This window comes from Podarcis raffonei, chromosome 7 (assembly GCF_027172205.1).
Source record: "Podarcis raffonei isolate rPodRaf1 chromosome 7, rPodRaf1.pri, whole genome shotgun sequence".
Classification (NCBI taxonomy): domain Eukaryota; kingdom Metazoa; phylum Chordata; class Lepidosauria; order Squamata; family Lacertidae; genus Podarcis; species Podarcis raffonei.
In genome coordinates, this window is record NC_070608.1 from 85,019,162 (window position 1) to 85,034,991 (window position 15,830).

A 15,830-nucleotide genomic window follows, 5' to 3' on the forward strand; every position below is an offset into this window, starting at 1 on the left:
CATGACCCTTGGTAGCTCAGTAAATAGAGCAAATGTTTGTGGTCCACTTCATCAGATGCAAGAAGTGTATTCCTCAGATATATACAAATGAAATGAACTTTTTGAATTTCATTAAAAAAAAAGAGAGAGAGAGAAATGAAATGGCCAGCGGGAAAGAACTGCCCCTCTCCAGTCAGTCTTTCATTCTCAGTTGCAGTTTCCAAGGTGGCTTTTCACCTAAAGAATAAACAAAGCAAAACAAAACAAACTATTTGGCAGGAGAAGAGGGTCAGGGAGAAACCCACACCTGAGTCAGGTTACTCTACATTCTGTACTGACTACAGCAGGAACTTCAGAAGATTCAGGAAATCCGAACGTAAATCCATACTTTGCTTTGAAACTCAGTTTGCTTCAGTTCCTTGGATGGATGGCAACAGCATGCAAATGGAAAAAATAAATGCATTTGGAAGCAGAGCTCACAGTGCACTCATTTGGGTGGAACTTTTTAAAATGTTTTTTGCAGCGTTTGGGTGGGAGAGTTACAGAACAATATTTGCAAATACAGTGGTACCTCAGGTTACATACGCTTCAGGTTACATACGCTTCAGGTTACAGACTCCGCTAACCCAGAAATAGTGCTTCAGGTTAAGAACTTTGCTTCAGGATGAGAACAGAAATCGTGCAGTGGCGGCGCGGCAGCAGCGGGAGACCCCATTAGCTAAAGTGGTGCTTCAGGTTAAGAATAGTTTCAGGTTAAGAAGAAGAAGAAGAAGAGTTTGGATTTGATATCCCACTTTATCACTACCCAAAGGAGTCTCAAAGCGGCTAACATTCTCCTTTCCCTTCCTCCCCCACAACAAACACTCTGTGAGGTGAGTGGGGCTGAGAGACTTCAGAGAAGTGTGACTGGCCCAAGGTCACCCAGCAGCTGTATGTGGAGGAGCGGAGATGAGAACCCGGTTCCCCAGATTACAAGTCTACCGCTCTTAACCACTACACCACACTGGCTCTCAGTACGGACCTCTGGAACGAATTAAGTACTTAACCCGAGGTACCACTGTACAGTAAAGGAATGTTCACCACATATAGACTACGGCATCAAGTGATGGGTTCCGTGCATGAAATGCTAACCTCAGATCAGCTGCTGTGTCCAGAGTGCTGCTATCACCTGACATCTTCACTCCAAACCACAATACATTTAATTGGAGGAAGGTCACACGTTCAGCTGAGCAGTTGGAAGAGATGTGTGCATTTTTCTTCCCACAAGTGTCATTTTCCTGCTTACAAATTAGCACGTGTCCACTGCACAAAGGCTGGCAATTGTTTAGTTTAGTTGCTTGGAGAAAACCAAATCCATAATGGTCAGACGTGTACTAGGGAGAAACATGTTGACAAAGTGAATAGACCAATTGGCGGGTTGCTTTGAGCATTCAGCCGTGCTCAGTTCCCACCCCTCCCACCCGTTGCTAGGATAGTTGTCAACAGAACTTGAAGCTCCTGGGAGATAACGAATCGAATATTAATAATTGTCTCGTGAAGAGAAAGTACTGCAGCATTCCAAGGGCGATCGATGAATCTGACTTCATATGGAATCTTTTAAATTCCAGCAATCTGGAGGAGGAGGCTACAGATTTGCAAAGCAATACTTGGGTTAGTTGAATGGGTTAGCCTATGTATATTTAAACATGTAAAATTTGAAACAATTTAAATTGGTGGTGGTGGGCACTATAGTCCTCAGTAAGCAAGATGTTTTTTTTAAGTGTCATGATGTTTCCAGCATTACTTTGGCCAGTGAATCTTCAGCAATCATATTTGTAGAAAATATAATTTAATAATAATAATAATAATAATAATAATAATAATAATAATAATATTTTTTATACCCCGCCCATCTGGCTGGGTTTCCCCAGCCACTCTGGGCGGCTTCCAAAAAACCGCTAAAATACAATAACCTATTAAACATTAAAAGCTTCCCTAAACAGGGCTGCCTTCAGATATCTTCTAAAAGTTTGGTAGTTATTTTTCTCTTTGACATCTGGTGGGAGGGTGTTTCCACAGGGCGGGTGTGTAGACCGGTGTTATATGGTCTCGGCGGCCGCTCCCAGTCACCAGTCTAGCGGCTGCATTCTGGATTAGTTGTAGTCACCTTCAAAGGTAGCCCCACATAGAACTCATTGCAGTAGTCCAAGCGGGAGATAACCAGAGCATGCACCACTCTGGCGAGACAGTCTGCGGGCAGGTAGGGTCTCAGCCTGCATACCAGATGGAGCTGGTAGACAGCCACCCTGGACACAGAATTGACCTGCACCTCCATGGACAGCAGTGAGTCCAGAATGACTCCCAGGCTGCACACCTGGTCCTTCAGGGGCATAGTTACCCCATTCAGGATCAGGGAGTCCTCCACACCTGCCCGTCTCCTGTCCCCCCAAAACAGTACTACTGTCTTGTCAGGAGTCAACCTCAATCTGTTAGCCGCCATTCATCCTCCAACTGCCTCCAGACACTCACACAGGACCTTCACTACCTTCACTGGTTCCGATTTGAGAGGTAGAGCTTATATGATAAGGTTTAGTAACTAGGTGACATTATCATTACTTATTTATTATGCCAAGGGTTCAAGAGTAATCCTATGTTCAAGGGTATTTTATAAGCTCCTCCATTTTATTCTCACAAGTACCCTTTAAAGCAGATTAAAATGAAGGAGCGGCTGCCCCAAGAGGGCTGATTTATGATTTGAACCCCATTTTCAGCATGGTTCAGGTGTTGTTGTTTTTTGGGGCTTTTAATTTTGTCACTGTGCATAGATTGAACCTATTTTAAACTGAATAATGTTGTTCATAACCCCTTTTTGTGGAATAGCAAATTGGGGCGCAGAGAAGGTTGCAGTTTGGTCACTGTGCTGTTTAAACCAGGGATACTCATCCACACTTAGCTTTGCTGCACATTTCTAGGCACAGGCCTGGGCTGCCCAGGTCTGAGTCTCAGCGCTCCCCCTCCCCAGTGCTTTCCCCTTGGACACCCGCTCTTTACTGCTGAATTGGATCAAACGGCAATCCATAGAAAACCTGCATTGCTGTTTGCTCCGATTCGGCAATAAAGAGCAGGTTTTCCTGCGGGAAGGTAGCAGAGCAAAATGAAAAGTGTTTGGACACAGATCGAGAAAGCATGGTCCTGTGGCTAGAAAGTGCAGAGCAAAGACCAAAGAGGTCTGGACCAGGAGAAGATTCACAATGTAAGAATATAAATATTTTGGGGGACAGGGGGCGGGGGTGTGTGGGGGATTCCCTGGTCCTGAATGGGTAACTGTGCCCCTGAAGGACCAGGTGCGCAGCCTGGGAGTCATTCTGGACTCACAGCTGTCCATGGAGGCACGGGTCAATTCTGTGTCCAAGGCAGCTGTTTATCAGCTCCATCTGGTGCGCAGGCTGAGACACTACCTGCCCGCAGACTGTCTCGCCAGAGTGGTGCGTGCTCTAGTTATCTCCCACTTGGACTACTGCAACGCGCTCTGTGTGGGGCTACCTTTGAAGGTGACCCGGAAACTGCAATTAATCCAGAATGCGGCAGCTAGACTGGTGACTGGGAGTGGCCGCCGAGACCACATAACACCATTTCTGAGAGACCTCTATCGGCTCCCAGTACGTTTCCGAGCACAATTCAAAGTGTTGGTGCTGACCTTTAAAGCCCTAAATGGCCTCGGTCCTGTATACCTAAAGGAGCATATTTACCCCCATCGTTCAGCCCAGACACTGAGATCCAGCACCGAGGGCCTTCTGGCAGTTCCCTCATTGCAAGAAGTGAGGTTACAGGGAACCAGACAGAGGGCCTTCTCGGTAGTGGCGCCCACCCTGTGGAACACCCTCCCTTCAGATGTGAAGGAAATAAGCAGCTATCCTATCTTTAAAAGACATCTGAAGGCAGCCCTGTTCAGGGAAGTTTTTAATATTTAACGCTGTACTGTTTTTAACACTTGATTGGGAGCCGCCCAGAGTGGCTGGGGAAACTCAGCCAGATGGGCGGGGTATAAATAATAATAATAATAATAATAATAATAATTATTATTATTATTATTAATTATTAATAATAAATCAGACCAAAGGTTCCTCTAGTGCAGCACCTTGCTCCCTGCAGTGGCCAAGTAGAGGCCTAGGGGAAGTTTCCATGGAGGCAACAGACCTCCTCATGGTTGCTTGACAAGGTGTGTGGGGCCTAGAGTGCTTGACTGGGGAAACAGAACTTCATGCCCTTGCTCGTAAATGAAACGGAGTTCTCAACCCAGCTCAGACATTGAAAAATTGCTTGCTATAAAGAAAAAATTGGGAAGAAAGAGAGCCACATGCCCTGAAGTCATTGGAGAAGAAGTAAACAAGTAAGTTTTGGAAAAGCGTCATAATTGGTACCAAAATAAACGCAGAACCGTTGACACAGATCAACCAGTCACCTCTTTTTTTAAGGAAAGGGATTTGAGTCTTTTGTAGCATGCACACTTGGCATCAAAGTCCACAGAATGATCAGCCTGTGCAGAGAGACCCAAGGATCTGCCAAGACACAAAGGTCTTCCTGAATAAAATACAGTGGTGCCTCGCAAGATGAAATTAATTCATTCCGCAAGTTTTTTCTTCTTGCGAGTTTTTCGTCTTGCGAAGCACGGTTTCCCATAAGAATGCATTGAAAATCAATTAATGCGTTCCTATGGAAACCGCTTGCCGGGCTGGCTGTGCGGAGAAGGGCTTTTCTCCCCACCGCAAGCCTTCAGGACAGGTACGGGAACAGAGGGGAAGGCGCGCAGCGCTTCTCCTCTGTTCCCGGGGCTTGCGGTGGGAGGAGGGTTTTTCCTCCCCACCGCCAACATTCAGAACAGCATTCTGAATGTTGGCGGTGGGAAGGAAAACCCTCCTCCCACCGCATGTCTTCAGGACAGCCATCCGAAGGCTGGCGCGGGGAGAAGGTCTCTCCGCCCCACCGCCAGCCTTCGGAGGAGCCTTCCGAAGGCTGGCGGCGGGAGGAGGTCTCTCCGCCCCACCGCCAGCCTTTGGAGGAGGTCCGAGGACAGTGGGGAAGACGCGCTGCGCTTCCCCGCTGTCCCGGAGATTTCCCTATGGGCTTTCGTCTTGCGAAGGAAGCCCATAGGGAAATTCGTTTTGCGAAGCACCTCCAAAACGGAAAACCCTTTTGTCTAGCGGGTTTTTCGTCTTGCGAGGCGTTCGTCTTGCGGGGCACCACTGTAAGCACATGGGGCCCCGAACTATGGGAACCCCTTAGAACCTTGCTTAATGGAATTTGAGGTGCAAACTAAACATAATTGTTCAGTTTCACCTTGGCTACATAGCTCTTTTTAGGAAACAAAGGCATGCCTCTCAATGAGAAGAAGAAGAGGAGGAGGAGGAGGAGGAGGAGGAGGAGGAGTTTGGATTTGGTATCCTGCTTTATCACTACCTGAAGGAGTCTCAAAGCGGCCAACATTCTCCTTTCCCTTCCTCCCCCACAACAAACACTCTGTGAGGTGAGTGGGGCTGAGAGACTTCAGAGAAGTGTGACTGGCCCAAGGTCACCCAGCAGCCGCATGTGGAGGAGCGGGGAAGTGAACCCGGTTCACCAGATTACGAGTCCACTGCTCTTAACCACTACACCACACTGGCTCTCACAGTTGACTCACTTTTCTCTGTCATCACAGGTTGATTTACCTTCTGTTGCATCGAAACAGGATAAGGATGGGAGACAACTGGAAAAGAAAGCCCAGCATCTGCCATGGTCCTATTCTTCCACGAATACAGATCCCTTCATCTGCTCAGGACACCTCCTTAATGAAGGTATCTGAGGAGGACTGCTGACATTAGAGCTGTGCCAATCTCACGACCTAACCCCTTCTGCGATTTTATTAAATAAAACAGTTCTTGGTGCTTAGAATAGGGTTACCAGACATCCCCGTTTCCCGGGGACAGTCCCTGGATTTGCAAATAAGTCCCCAGACAAATTCCATCCCTGGAATGTCCCCGGATTTCATCTAATGTCCCCGGGAAACGCAGCGGCGGCAGTCTGAGCAGCCGGCTCTGGCTGGCTTCAGGAGCTGCTTGGAAGTCTCCATCTGATGGTGGTGCCGGGGCTCAAAGATGCAGCTTCCAGACTACCTCCACCTTCCTTTTTTTCGGATTAAATTTTTTATTGATTTACAAATAAAAGATAAACAAAAATAAAAAAGAAAAAAAAATAAAAAAATACACGTTACATATTTCACATCAAAAATTTCACATTACCATCTCTTATAAGACTTCCTTCAGCTTGTCCGTAAATCATTCGTGGTAATAATTAAAATTACGCATTTCCTAGCTTGTATTGACAATATATATATCTCTCTCTTCTATTCCCTTTAGTCAATAACTCTTCGTCTTTCACAATGCTTCTTTAAATCCCCTTAACGTTGTTTGTCCCTCACTTATATATTCCAGGTAATCTACATATTTTCCCCATTCCTTAATGAACTTTTGGTCTCTTAAATATCTAATCTTTCCTGTCAATTTATCCAACTCCGCATAATCTAATAATTTTGCTCTCCACTCATCCACCGTTGGTATTTCCTGCTGTTTCCACTTCTGGGCTAGCGTTACCCTTGCTGCTGTAACTGCGTAGTACACAAATTTACAATCCTTCTTTTGTATCTCGTTCCTTAGTATCCCCAATAGGAAGATTTCTGGTTTCTTTAAAAACATAGACTACCTCCACCTTCCCTGACCCCAGCAACTAACCTGGGAAGGGAGGCTTCATGCTACCTATCAACTCCTACTTGCGTGTAAGCAGGAGCTTCTCAGCTGTGAAGGGAGGCTTCACACTGCCTATCCGAGCTTGCGTGCAAGCAGGAGGGGGCAAGGATCTCTCAGTTAGGCAATGGGAAGCCTCCCTTCCCAGCTGAGAGATCCCCGCCCGCTTCTGCTTGCACGCAAGGAGGAATGGGATTGGGACTGCTCTGATGGGAAGGGAGGCATCGTGCTGCCCGAGCTGCCGCTCTTGGCCCTCCTTCTCCGCCTTCCATGCCTGACCCACCGCGCACCGCTTCCCCACCACCACCACCGAAGAACCAACAATTCAGGGGCTGCCCAGGCTCATGGAGAAAGGAGACAGAAGCTTCGGAAGACGGGGAAACATGGCGGTTGAGGTCATGACAGCGGCTGCCCCACTGCCACTGCCATTGCTGCAGCATCAACGTCCCGAACGTGTAGTATTTATTTATTTATTTATTTATTGTGTCCCCAGATTCATTGAAAAAAATCTTTTAACCTTAGCTTAGAAGGGTCTCCTGTTCTTCGTGCAGAGTGGGTCTCCTGTCTTGTTTCAGGGTGCCATCCTCAATGTGCTGCACCCTGACATCTCCCTTAGCACCTGCAGGGGCCCCTGCCTCCTCCCTTTATTTTATTTTTATTTTTAATATGTGAGAGTGTGTGTACATGCCTGTAATCCCCCCCCCTCCGAATGCTTCTGGGCCACACACAGGCCTAAAGAGTTTCATAAGGAAACAGAGCGCTAAAGCTGCCCACCATAGAACACCAGGGCTATGTCCCATTGCTCACTGTCAATCTCCCCCATTTCCCAGGTGAGCACTGCCATCTGCAAGACTTCCCCAAATTACTGCTTTTTGGAGAAGTACGGATGGAAGACCGTCATTTCCAGTTTTCTCAGTTTCTCGTTTTTCCAATCTTGAATTAGGTTCTCACATTTCTGCAGCTATTTGCAAGTCTGTTTTTTAAAAGTCCTGATGAAAACGCATCAGCATTTTTAGTGTGAACAAACACATTTTGTATGCAGTTTTGACTAATGTACAATTTCTTTGCAAGCAGCTATCCCGAATGTTATACATTTTTGCATGTTACCTCCATTAATATCCATTCCTATTAGTGCACAATTTCCTCGGATATGTGCATTTTGTGAACACTGTTTGGACACGGGTGGCGCTGTGGGTTAAACCACAGAGCCTAGGACTTGCCAATCAGAAGGTCGGCGGTTTGAATCCCCGCAACGGGGTGAGCTCCCGTTGCTCGGTCCCTGCTCCTGCCAACCTAGCAGTTTAAAAGCACATCAAAGTCCAAGTAGATAAATAGGTACCGCTCCGGCGGGAAGGTAAACGGCGTTTCCGTGCGCTGCTCTGGTTCGCCAGAAGCGGCTTAGTCATGCTGGCCACATGACCCAGAAGCTGTACGCCGGCTCCCTCGGCCAATAAAGCGAGATGAGTGCTGCAACCCCAGAGTCGGCCACAACTGGACCTAATGGTCAGGGGTCCCTTTACCTTTACCCTTTACCACATAATAAGATTAAGTGAAAATCCCGAAGGACAGCTATGTTTTAGTGCATGTACTGTTTCAGGGTGTGTGGATTTGATAGATTTGTCTTTAAATGAGAAAAGTGAAGCTTGCAGGCTGCACGTCTTTGTGACAAGAAGATTGAAGCCCTCCTTGCAATCTAGGGGAAGGCAGGTGCCAAACCAGGAGACTTCAGGTCCACCCTGAAGGTCTGGCAGCCCTAGTCCTCTCTGGAACTCACCTACAGGTGGTACCCAACACCAAGAAAACCAGCGCTAATATGCCCAGGAACCTCACCAAAATGCTGGAGAGGGTGCACCTCCACAGGCACATACCTCCGCATGTGGTGGGAGTGTCCCAAAATCCAACTATTCTGGACAACAGCCATACAAGAAATATGTAAAATAACTAAGCAAGTATTAGAAATCACTACTAAACATCTTTCAAGACAATCATGCTCATTTACACCACAAAGAACTCATAACCCACCTCCTTTCAGCAGTCAGAAACACCATAACCAGATACTGGAGAGACCTGTCAGGAGTAAGCATGGACCAATGGTACCAAATAGTATAGGAAACAGCCTTACTAGAAAAATTAACCAAGAAACTGAAACTGACACGGGGACAAATAGAAGAAGACGCCTTCACCCCGATATGGCTCCCATACACAGCCCAACAGACAATGACAAAAATCCACCAACAGCATACAAATCAATTTGGCTAACCTGATCCAAAACACCCACCAACCCCACTCACACAAAGACCACCACAGCCAACCACAAATGAACAGCCACACCCTAGGCCAACCCCAACCTCTCTCACCACCAAAGGAACACAAGTGAACAGCAGAGAACCTGCACAAGCAACACTGACACAAAACCCGACATACATTAAGTAAAATAGAAACATCGCCACCTGACCCCACCCCCACTCATCTCCCCCCCCTCCACCTCTTTCCCCCTTTTCTTCCTAATGTCTCAACAAATGAAACTGATGAGTAAAAAATGTTACTTGGGGGAAAAAAAGAGAGAGAGAGATTGCACATACTTTTGTAAACCAAGAAAATATTTAATAAAAATAGATTTTTTAAAAAAATGGTTCACCCCAAATGCCTGGGGGAATTAGGGTGTCTTTACTTGATGGCAGAAACCCACACTTGTCTCACCGCTCAGAGTGACAAAGAACCACTCTCACCACCAACTGGAAGACCTGGGATGGATGATATGGGAAAAGAATACAGCCAGGTTCCAGGCCATGAAGGACTTTATAAACCAGTACTAAAACCTTGAATTGGACCCCATCAGACAGCAGTCAGGCAGCCAGCTCAAATCCCACAATATTGGTGGTTATATGACCACATGCTGAAGCGCCATTCAGTCATCATTCTGCAGCAGCTGCAATCTCTGGACTGTTGTCAAAGGCAGCCCAATGTAGAATACATTATAATAATCTAGCTTTGCAGCCCTGGCTATTTTCTACCTCAGCATGTTTCTTTGGTTTTTTCATGATAAAAGAGGGAGCGAATGAAGTCCAGGGTCCTTGTACATTCTCATTTTGCATTGTTTGGGTGGTGGTGGGGGGTTGGGGTGCTGTTTGCCATGTGTAACAAGTCTAGGCCTTGTTCCGACAGGATTTGAAAAGAGGACAGAAGCGCTACTTTTACAGCATTATGAGAATATATGACAGCAAAGCGCCGAGGGAAATGTTGTACCGTCGGTATGTGATCAATCTCCAGCGCCAGAACGTGCAGGGTGAGTGTTCAGCCAAGGCAGCTCCTTGCATCAGCACCTCCGAGAAATTGGAGAGCAGCAGAGAAAATCCGGAGACTTGCGGGGATTATGAGGCAAGGTTTATGGGCCATGAAGGTACATCAGACACACAGCCGGAGCACATGGTGGTTTATAGGCAGAGTTCACACAGTCTTCAGCCAAGAGGCTCTGCCGTTCTCAGCAGGGACAAGGGGAAGAACAGGCAGTGAAATGATGTAGGTCTGGTGTTATTTATGCTACATTCATCCACTGTGCAGTTTATCTTCGGTTTCTCTCCGCAGAAATGATACAAACACACACAGAGACAGCTGAAAGACAAATGCTTTAGAATAAATGTTTAGCTCTCGTAGCTGCCTTAGAAAAATATCAAACCAACACATTTCTCCCAGACGCACAAAAACACCGGGGGCTTTCCTCCACATGTCTCCCAAACGCTTGACGTTAAAACTAAAATTGGAAACCTTCTATAGGAGAGCCACTCAGGAACAAACACTTCAAAATGAAGAGTTAGCATTAAAAGGATTGTGCGATCAGTTCTGTGATTCAGAAAAGACAGCTTCTATGTTCTCCCAGACTTTTCATGTTCAATTCAAGGTTTTAGCTCAGTGGTACAAGCCATGTTTTGCATACAAAATGTCAGTGTTTCCAAAACTTGGGCTTCCAGCTGTTGTTGGATTACAACTCCCATCATCCCTAGCTAGCGGGACCAGTGGTCAGGGATGATGGGAGTTGTAGTTCCAAAACATCTGGAGGGCCGAGTTTGCCACACATTCGCTCCATAAGATGCACAGACATTTCCCCTTAGATTTTAAGAGGGGAAAAGTGCATCTTATGGAGCGAAAAATACGGTAGACACGACAAAGTCTTCTATAAAAGTATAAAAGAGTTTACTCACTCACATTCTGTTCCCAGATGGTTCCCAGAAGGCAGACTTAAGTTACAAAAGTAACTTAAGTAACCTGGAATCTATCCTATAAAGAGACAGCTCCTTTGTCCTCTCTTGGCTGAAAGCATCTTAGGCTAAGCAGATGTTGCTTCTTTGATGAATGTAGTCAGACAAGTGCTTTTGTCGTTACCTGCATAGGGAAGGTCACGCCCGCCTCTGGTCACATGTAGAGAAAGCCTGCTGACTGGACAAACATTCCTCCTCATGTGTAAACATGTTCACTCTAGGAACGTTGTACTTGACTGCTCTGTGTTTTACATCCCACAAGTGCCCCTGTTGAAGCACGTCTGGGGGCGGGCAGTGAGTGACCCGACTGTGGCAAAAGCAGGGGAGGTCACCCCAACAGCAAATGTTGGCCATGGCTGCCACAAGCAGGGCAGAGCCCCTTCCTGGTTGGGAAGCACCGGGGGCCCAGAACCAGCACCATGCCAAGAGCCCCCCAGAAGTCTCATGCTGTCCCTGCCAGCTCATTGTTTAATTTATTTATTTGCCATTTACTCCACACGCACACAAATGTGTTTCAAAGCAAGGGCTGAGAATAACCTGTACCTGAAACTCTGTTGAGCTGCTTCCAGTCAGTGTATTATAGACAATGCTGAGCTAGATGGACCTGTAATCTGGTGCAGTATATATGCTCCCTGTATCGTTTCTGCAGGAGAATGCAGACTTGCCATTTCTAGCATGAACTGTAAGGTAGGAGAAACAGGGGCAATCACTTGCTCCTGGAGCCATTTCCTGGAGAAAGCAGATGATTAAACATGGAGAGTCCAGACCTGGGCACAGAAAGGCAGGTCTGGATTTTCTCTTTCTTTTCTTTTTCACTGATTCAGATGGCTGGGTTTAAAATATGATTTATAGAATAGAAATGAGCAAGTCCCAGCCTCAGAACTGCAGGTGTAAAACAAACGAATGATTTAGCCTTGTAGTGCTTACTATTTTGAAGGGACGCGGGTGGCGCTGTGGGTAAAACCTCAGCGCCTAGGGCTTGCCGATCGCATGGTCGGCGGTTCGAATCCCCGCGGCGGGGTGAGCTCCCGTCTTTCGGTCCCAGCTCCTGCCCACCTAGCAGTTCAAAAGCACGTCAAAGTGCAAGTAGATCAATAGGTACCGCTTTATAGCGGGAAGGTAACGGCGTTTCCGTGCGCTGCGCTGGTGCTGGCTCGCCAGAGCAGTTTCATCACGCTGGCCACGTGACCCGGAAGTGTCTGCGGACAGCGCTGGCTCCCAGCCTCTTAAGCGAGATGAGCACGCAACCCCAGAGTCAGACACGACTGGCCCGTACGGGCAGGGGTACCTTTACCTTTACCTTTACCTTTTTGCTTACTATTTTATCAAAACTTTTAATGTGAAGGCCCAGTTACAAACCAAATATGAAGTTCAGAAAATCCTATTGATGGCCCTGTTTGTCACAGGAATAACAAAAATGCACAGGCAAAACAGAAGCAGTTAACAGGGGAGTAAAATCAGATGTAATTATTCTGTGAAGTATGCATTCTCTATTTTATGTTCTGCTAAACTCTGATTGATTAAATTAGAGGCAGTCTTCCCATTAAACTGGATTTATTACAAGAACATGGTAACTATTGCTACCTAGTGCTAAGAACCATCTTTCTTAAAGGAAAGGCTTGTCCCTTTCCCCAACACTTTGGGAAACAGGCTGGTCCCCTTTCAAACTATTTGATTGCACCTGATGTCAGGAGGCTTGCTTGTGTAAATTAGAGACAAAATAGCAGACCTAAAAGGAAAGAGGGAGTCGAGACGTTCAACTCACAATTAAGGCTCCACAAAGTAGGTCTTTCTCATCTTTCACTCCTGCAATCATTGAAAACCATGTCACATCGCCACAGGACGACGGCAGACAGCAGAAGGCTCACCAGCTCCTTTTTGCAATTACCGTTGTTATTTTCTGACTCCACACTCTGTGCATGGCAGGGAGCCCTATTCATTCCATCAACTTTTATGGCCTCTCCTGCTCATGCTGACTAATGTGATGACACCAGACCAGTTGTTCAGCTGTCCTGGACACTTTTGCCAGCCCAAAGGAATAACTGGCCATCAGAATAACGCACCGCTTGTCCCCTCGTCCCCATGTATTTATGCACGGGTGCCTTTGACCATTATTGACTCCTTTAAAAATATTTTTAAGGGCTCATCACAAAGCAGCAAGTCAAATATTATGCATCCTACCTGAAAGATTAAAAAACCCCGCAGAGGAATCAAGGCTGGGAACTGCACCTCCCTTGAAGACAGACCTCAGGAAGGCAGAGTTCGGTTTCTGTAATTAAATGTGAATCAAAGAAACCAGAGATGACTCACAGTCAGTGAAAAAGGATGAATCACTTTTCTTCCATGAGAACTGGACACTTAAGGTTACATCCAGAAGTTGCACTAGGTGCTTACAAAACAAGCTGGTAACTCGTCTTTCTGTTTTTATTTTATTTTTAAATGCACATTTTCTTCTAGGAAAAAGTGCTCAAAATTTCCATAATTTTGCATGCATTATATATGAAAATAGATATTTGAAATCTTGCAGAATTTGCCATTTTGTGCCATGGAGGGGGGGGGAATGGTAAGGGGAAATGTGAAATAAGGAGACTCGGGATAAATGGGGGGCAGTGGACACATATTTGAAGCAAGACCTGGAAAACACCAAGAATGCAGAATGTTCCAGTTCCTAAACTTGCTTGTTTTCAAACACGTGTGCGTGCGTGCGTGCGCGCGCACACACACACACACACACACAGACCTCCTCCCTATAGACACATATACACAAGGGCTAGAAACTTGCATAAATATAATGAAAGTGATGTAAGATTTTGCCTGAGGAGGAATTTGCATCCTCTTACCCTGCTGATCGGAAGGTTGGCGGTTCGAATCCCCGCGCCGGGGTGAGCTCCCATTGTTTGGTCCCTGCTCCTGCCAACCTAGCCGTTCAAAAGCACATCAAGTGCAAGTAGATAAATAGGTACCACTCCAGCGGGAAGGTAAACGGCATTTCCATGCGCTGCTCTGGTTCGCCAGAAGTGGCTTAGTCATGCTGGCCACATGACCCGGAAGCTGTCTGTGGACAAATGCCGGCTCCCTCGGCCTATAGAGTGAGATGAGAGCACAACCCCAGAGTTGTCTGCAACTGGACCTAACAGTCAGATGTACCTTTACCTTTACCTTTATCTGTAATCACAGCTCTGAACTACTTGGTAAAGATGTGTACAAGACAGATGTCATCTTATAGAGAGGAGCCTGTTCAGAGTGGGCCCTCTGAGCAATGGTATAGGACAGATTGCTTAAAGCTTCCGACTGTAGAATGAAAATTACAGGTTAACATTGGATGCATTATGATGATGTGTATGGAAACTGACACTCTAAGTTGTCTCTGACACCTTTAAATTAATTTCCAGCTTTAAATAAGAAATGAAATATGTAACAAATGCAAATAAAATTTATATCGATGTCTATGCTAACAGGTCAAAAGCGTCACCAGTTGTTACACGGCAGATGGCTTTCTTTCTGAAAAAGCTGCTCCATAAACCTTTATTACGGTCTGTTTCTGTGCTTTTCGGAAACTGACACATAATCATGCATTCTGCATCAGCCCAGTGGGTTCCTCTAGATGACCTGTTTACTGACTAGCATTTGCTCATACTGTACAAAGCTTACATGAAAGTTAGATTATATCCTGTTTCTACGGAGCATTTGTTTTGATGTGGGGAGGCTATATGACAATGAGCATTCGTTCTGCATTCATCCTGATTCGCTTTCAGGGTGTTTACATGTCATTCCATTCACCATTCTTCCTTCCCACACTTTTCAGTGCAGAATGCTTTTCATCCACTTTCATTGGTAGTCATAAAGTCCCCAGCCTGCACTTGAATCCCTCCTACAAAATGCTGAACGTGTTAAACATGAGATTAGATCCCCAATGGAAATTCTGTTTGCTAAAGGAATGGTTTTGCTCCCTTCCTTTTCATTCCAGCTGCATCCTCATGACAGCCAAGTGTGTCTCTTTCAGGTTTAGTGCCTCTCTTCTTTGTTACTTTCCAGGGTCCTGCCATAAAACTTTGCAAGAGGTTGGTTGTCAGTGAAATATGGCTGTTCTGATAAAAGCAAGTGGATGCGCCTCATTCCAGAGCTTTCATTTTCACTCTTTGTGCACCTCATTTCTTAGCCTGTTATTTGGCTGCAATTCCTTCCCTCGTTTCCCCTGACTTTCTTCCTACAGCTGCTCTTTAAGTCCAAAAAAAGTCTAATGTTGATCCAGCAAAGTCAGGCTGGCTAGGATACCATCCAGGAAATTCTATTCTTGCCAGTTGTGGGTGCAATGTTTCCTAGCTTTTTCTGCGCCTACGTTCCCATTCCTGCCTGTTGCTGAAAATTCTCCATCCATACCTGGAAAAAGGTAGCTGGGTCTAATTCATACATAACCTGGTTTACAGTGTGGATAAATTTCCTTACATGGATACCGTAATGGTAGCCTCCACGAGTCATATTTGCAATAGATGTTTTCAGCACTGGCAAATTTTAGGTCACAATTTTAGCTTCCATTTTCCTCTCTGTATAAAATGTCATTGAATTACCGTATTTTTCACTCCATAAAGCGCACCGGACCATAAGGCGCAGCTAGTTTTTAGGGGGGGGGGATCAAGAAAAAAAATCTGGATCCCGTTTGCTGTCTTGGCTTCGTTTTTAGCCGCGGGGCTGAGGCGGGGGAAGCCCGAGCTTCCCCCGACCCCAGCCCCCAGAACAGGTCCGGGAGCCGTGGCAAGGTTGCGAAGCCTTTGGAGCGCAGCGCGAGTTCCCGCTGCGCTCCAAAGGCTTCAGGCAGCTATCCCTGAAGCCTGGAGAGCGA

At 46.2% G+C, this 15,830-nt stretch overlaps 1 protein-coding gene across 1 annotated transcript; it reads left to right on the forward strand.

The window, feature by feature from the left end:
* The first annotated feature begins 1,461 nt into the window (after nt 1–1,461).
* On the forward strand, nt 1,462–13,238 carry FAM216B (family with sequence similarity 216 member B). The gene is made up of 4 exons (XM_053397266.1): nt 1,462–1,629; nt 5,654–5,789; nt 9,900–10,020; nt 13,131–13,238. The coding sequence occupies exons 2-4, from the start codon at nt 5,691–5,693 to the stop codon at nt 13,181–13,183; spliced, it is 273 nt and encodes a 90-aa protein (XP_053253241.1). The 5' UTR covers nt 1,462–1,629; nt 5,654–5,690; the 3' UTR covers nt 13,184–13,238.
* The last annotated feature ends 2,592 nt before the right edge of the window (nt 13,239–15,830 follow it).

What these genes read in the sequence shown, in the direction of transcription:
- FAM216B (XM_053397266.1), top strand. Translation starts at nt 5,691, where the DNA reads ATGGGAGACAACTGGAAAAGAAAGCCCAGCATCTGCCATGGTCCTATT. An exon ending in AGGACACCTCCTTAATGAAG is followed by an intron (nt 5,790 to 9,899) that starts GTATCTGAGGAG and finishes TTGTTCCGACAG; the next exon opens with GATTTGAAAAGAGGACAGAA. An exon ending in CCAGCGCCAGAACGTGCAGG is followed by an intron (nt 10,021 to 13,130) that starts GTGAGTGTTCAG and finishes AATATTTTTAAG; the next exon opens with GGCTCATCACAAAGCAGCAA.